General features: G+C 40.2%; 2 protein-coding genes across 2 annotated transcripts; both read left to right on the forward strand.

Annotated features, from left to right (window-relative positions):
• The first annotated feature begins 342 nt into the window (after positions 1 to 342).
• LOC131314132 (uncharacterized) lies at positions 343 to 2,265 on the forward strand. The gene is made up of 2 exons (XM_058342625.1): positions 343 to 349; positions 1,883 to 2,265. The coding sequence occupies exons 1-2, from the start codon at positions 343 to 345 to the stop codon at positions 2,263 to 2,265; spliced, it is 390 nt and encodes a 129-aa protein (XP_058198608.1).
• Positions 2,266 to 2,924: 659 nt separating this feature from the next.
• Positions 2,925 to 4,122, forward strand: LOC131314133 (phenylacetaldehyde reductase-like). The gene is made up of 3 exons (XM_058342626.1): positions 2,925 to 2,957; positions 3,040 to 3,231; positions 3,826 to 4,122. Exons 1-3 carry the CDS (start codon positions 2,925 to 2,927, stop codon positions 4,060 to 4,062), a joined length of 462 nt encoding a protein of 153 aa, XP_058198609.1. The 3' UTR covers positions 4,063 to 4,122.
• The last annotated feature ends 1,034 nt before the right edge of the window (positions 4,123 to 5,156 follow it).

A 5,156-nucleotide genomic window follows, 5' to 3' on the forward strand; every position in this document is an offset into this window, starting at 1 on the left:
ATATAGAAAGTAGAAATTGCATGCCGAACAATTTGAATTGTCCTTGTGGTCCAGCGGTATGTGTGGATTACGTACGAATTTGAGGGGAGCTCAATCCTACCTTTCAAGAATTAGTCCCTCTGCAGCATTTCTCAATGTGATCCTAACAGGATTCATCGTGCATATGCAATGGCAAAATTTGCAGCATCCTCCAGGATCCGCTCAGAAGCTGATATATCTTATCCATTTGACAATGAATAAAGCTCCCAAATGGCTCTTTTTTAATTTAGGAATCTGCATCTCTTTTCTATGCATGATGTATTATTTATCATGTACTATGGTTGTCTTTTTTATTTCCGAACTATGGGCTGTAATGACTCTTTATTAATCTATGAAGTTCTTTTTTGATGCAAAAAAAAGAAAAAAAGAATTAGTCCCTCTAACTCTTTCGGGATTTCAAACATGATTCACCAAAACGCGCAACCCACTGTATGTACGTGCCGAACAATTTGAATTGTTTTTTTGACCCAATGAGGGTAAAATGATCACGTCTTTTGATGTAGACTTTATTTTTATGCAAACCACTTGAGTTAGAAAATAAAATGAACAAGCTTTGTAACGGTTCAAATCACGGACAAATCGTATTTAGAGAGTGTCCGAGGCAAGCCCGCAAATTTTGGCCTTCTGTACAACTTTAATGCACCCAGGCGCAATGTTATGCACCTGAGATTCATTTCAGTGCGCCTCAGGTGCACTCTCAAGTCTCAACACTTCAAAAAAAGGCTCCTAACACTCCCGAACTCCGATTTGTACTTAGTTTAAGCCGTTAGAAAGCTTGTTCACTATACTTTCCAACCAAAGTGGTTTGGATTATAAATCACTTGTACATCAAAATACGTAACCATTTTACCCTTAATAAGTTAAATAATTCATTCCGGTAAAACGCTCGCATGTCCCTCATTTTAAATCAAGAGCCATTGAAGATCAATAAATAGAGTTTCTAAAGTACTAAAAGATGATATGAACACTAACAAAAATTACACTCCTTAGTTTATGAAAAGTTGGTCGAAAGCATATCGATATAAAGATCATCAAACCCACAAACGCTAAAATATATATTTCACACCCATCTACACAATTCTATGGGACTAGGGCTGTAGACGAGCCGAACCAAGATTTGTCGAGCTTGAGCTTGGCTCGTTTATTAAACGAGCCGAAAATTTGAGCTCGAGCTCGGCCCGAGCCTTAACGAGCCGAGTTTAGTCATTTACTCAACCAGCCTCTTTAATCGAGTTGAGCCTCTCTTAATGAGCCGAAAACTCGAGCCGAGAGTTAATGAGTCAAGCTCACGAGCTGCTCGGTTCGATTACAGCACTATTTAGTACATTTGGAGCTAAATTAACATTATTTCTATACAAAAATGCTACAGGTACCGAAATTGGGGGACCGAAATCGGACCGACGGCCGCCGGCGGGCCGTCTCCGGCCACCGGACGGCCAATCCGAGCCGTCCAAAAATTCTAAAAAAAAAAACCGAGGGGGCCCACGCGGGAATCAACGTCATCCGAGGTGTGTAGGGTGCTTGATCGGAGCACCCCTTTTCGTGTGTATCTCGGTTTTTTTTTTTAGAATTTTTGGACGGCTCGGATTGGCCGTCCGGTGGCCGGAGACGGCCCGCCGGCGGCCGTCGGTCCGATTTCGGTCCCCCAATTTCGGTACCTGTAGCAACACTCATTTCTATATTGAGAACCACAATAATATCAAGTGCATCCTTTGGGGACCAAATTTATTTCACAGATGACTCTGTTACTGCAGTCCAATTTTTTCCACATTGATTCATGCTTGTCTCTTTCCATTATAAGTCTATAGAAGTATACTTTTTTTCACTTGATATTGTGGCGCAGGTGATCCTAAGAAGACAGAGCACTTACTTTCGCTTGAGGGTGCTAAAGAGAGACTTCACTTGTTCAAAGCAAACCTACTTGAAGAAGGTTCCTTCGATGCTGCTATTGATGGCTGCATAGGGGTCTTTCACACCGCATCTCCTTTCTTCATGGATGTGTTTACCAATTTTTTTCTAGATCAAAATCGACAGAGATTTCGGGAAACAATGCCAACAACAAAAATAAGGGCGAATGCAGCTATGTCTCCACAAGACGGATCCGTTATTTTAGAACTTCATCGGAAGAGAAATGGCAGTCGAGTCAAACATGAAATTGGTGATAAGAAAGATGAAGAATGGAAGAGATTCTTCCATCAATCTTCAACAATCGATCTATCGCTATGAGCGACACATCGAAGATCCTAAGCTAAGCTTAATTAGAATATGAAATTCTACTCCTACTCCTAATTATAACCCGAATGGGTTAGTAAGACAAAAATTTAAGAATCAAGTAAAGACTTTGATTTGTTGGAGAGAGTTTAAAATGAAGCTAAAAGAGGCTACTTGTAGAAAAAACAAAATGTGTTGGAAATAACTTCCTAACTTCTCACTACTCTTCATTCTTCTAATTATCTTCCAAGTATCTAAATAACTTCCCACAAACTTCAAAGTGTGTAGGAGCATGCCACTTGTCCAAATAACTTCTCAACTTCTCAGTGTGTAGAACGATGACAAGTGTCCTTTTAACTTTCAAGTGTGTAGGAGCATGTCAAGTGTCCTGCACTTCATTAAAATACAAACAAATAAAAGAAATAAAAACTAGTTATATTATTAATACAAAATAATAAAATAAGAAGTATTTTCATAATTGCCACCTTTCGGTCGATCATTGACAGGCGGTGAAATATGGTGTAAACAGGATGTCAAGGATCCCCAAGTTCACCCTACTTAACCATACTTTTACGGTTTCGAATAATGTTGTTATAACATGTGGTTAACCCCTCATGTGTTTGTGAAATGGTTTGAATGTCCGCAAAGCAGTCCCGGAGTACATATTGGTCTTTATGGACTCTTTAGAAAGAGGTGTTTTAGATATTGTTCTTTTAAGTGTAATAATATGAGTTATGTTTGCTCTGTTCCGTGTTTGTTATTCGCTTGTTGTTTGTTTTTTGATTTCAGACAGAAATGATTGATCCTGCGTTGAAGGGAACCCTGAATGTTCTCGAGTCATGTGCAAAAGCGCCATCTGTCAAAAGAGCGGTGTTGACATCCTCGATTGCTGCAGTTGTACAAAATGGTAGGCCTCGAACTCCTGAAGTGGTAGTTGATGAGACTCGGTTTTCTGATCCAGAATTATGCAAGCAACATAAGGTATGTCTACATGCTATTCGCTCATTTCTGTTAAATACTTTCCTGTGCTCATGAAAGCTGTTCGTAGGGCTAACAGAATAAGTAGAATTTGACGACTACAGTTTTTCCATCGAGTTGTGTTTGATTAGATCAAGAAGTAATGTACTGGGTTTGGATTTTAAATCCATGTCTGTAGGCCCTGCAGCTAGCAATGCACTTTTGGGAAATAATCGTCTTCAAAGTTATTTGTTATTAGCTTGCAGAGTATGTAGAATATGATAACCAAAAACTTGATATTCCAGGTTTTGCAACTGGAAATGGTTCGTGAGAAATTGACGCCCAAGAGAGAGAAAGAGTCCTCTGTCCATCGTTATGATCCGGCATTTGAACACACACTCATTGTGACTTATTTTCTTTAACTACCTACATTGGTTCTTAACGTCCAAATTTTATGTCCTCAACAAACGCGCATGATTGCCCATGATTTTTTTCTTTGGTTTCTCATGGATATGCAGCACATGCTTGTGTTCTGGGACAATATGAAATGACAATGGCTGTTCTTTCTAATCTGTTATATGTCTGCGTTTGCCAATCTCCTTTATTTTCTGCTACCAGCTGTGGTACTTGCTATCAAAGACTTTAGCTGAGATCGATGCTGCCCGGAAGTTTGTTAAAGAAAAGGGTATCGATACGGTTGCAATAAATCCAGCCATGGTTATCGGTCCTCTGTTGCAGCCATCACTCAATTCTAGTGCTGCTGAAATATTGAACCTAATAAATGGTAGGCGCTCTCTATTCTGTGTGTGCCAATGTTCTTTTTTTGAACATCAGATTATATTTCTGTTGAATTGAAAAAGTAATATTTACATAATTTTAATGTTGATTTTCTTTTTTGGAGTCATGGCCCGGTTGGGACTCCCCTTTAAATCTGACGGTTTGTTCGGCTGATTCTGGTAACACTTTTCTCCGCAATAGTTAAGAATCAGGCTAAATGAGGCAGTGGCACGTTGCCAGACAGTATACCTTATGGCAGTTAGGGCTGTCGAGATTCATTCTAGAGTGGTGCAATTTGGGTCGTGGTTCAAGAACGTACAAGGTGTGGTGGTGGAGGAACAAGAGAGAAAACAAGGAAAGGTCGGGGTGAAGAGGGTAGAACAGTCGCAGAAGAGTGAGGTTTCGGATGACATGGTGCTCGAGTTTATTTCTTCCTCGGGGCAGGGCGAAGCAATGGGGCTCTGACTGGTGGGTGAAATGCAGTGGGCAGGCCATGTGGCTGTGGGAGATAGACCTATGTTTGATCGTCAGAAGCTTCAAGAAGGAAGAAAGAAGCAAGGAAAAGGAGGCTTCCCTCGTAGAAGCCTTCACTTTCCTAGGGTGTTTTGAGTAAGAGGATAGAGATGGAGAATTTAAAAAAGCAATTTCAAAGTAACAGATGTTGTCAAGAGGCGGAAATCAGGAAGTGCAAAAGTGGGGGATACGCTGCTTCTGAAAGGCAAGGGATCTCGTTCGAGTGACGAAGGAGTCTAGTCGTTTTTTCTAATTCTCTGTTTCCTTTTCTGTTTTTCTCCTTTCATCGCCTTTTCTTCTTTGCTTGTATGGGGGAACAATCTTCAACGTTACGATTTAGTTTTTGTTTCTCGTATTTTAACGGGGGAGTCCATCCCCTCTCTCTCTCTCTCTCTCTCTCTCTCTTCAGTTGGTGGTTTCTAACTTGAATCCTTTTTTCTTTTCTATTGCTTGTAATTTGTATAGGTGCGCGGATGACAATCCATAAAATGGATGTGTGACACAGGTTGTACTTGTGCCGTTCATGTGTCTCGGCTTTTTGAGTTGTAATGTTTAACCAAATATTGCGGAACCTTCTTTTGAACGTGCTCTCTATTAAGAATATTGGAACTAGATGTTGAAAAGTAAGCTTGATGTACAAAAACGTGTTGGTAGAACTA

The sequence above is a fragment of the Rhododendron vialii genome, chromosome 13a (genome assembly GCF_030253575.1).
Source record: "Rhododendron vialii isolate Sample 1 chromosome 13a, ASM3025357v1".
Lineage (NCBI taxonomy): Eukaryota > Viridiplantae > Streptophyta > Magnoliopsida > Ericales > Ericaceae > Rhododendron > Rhododendron vialii.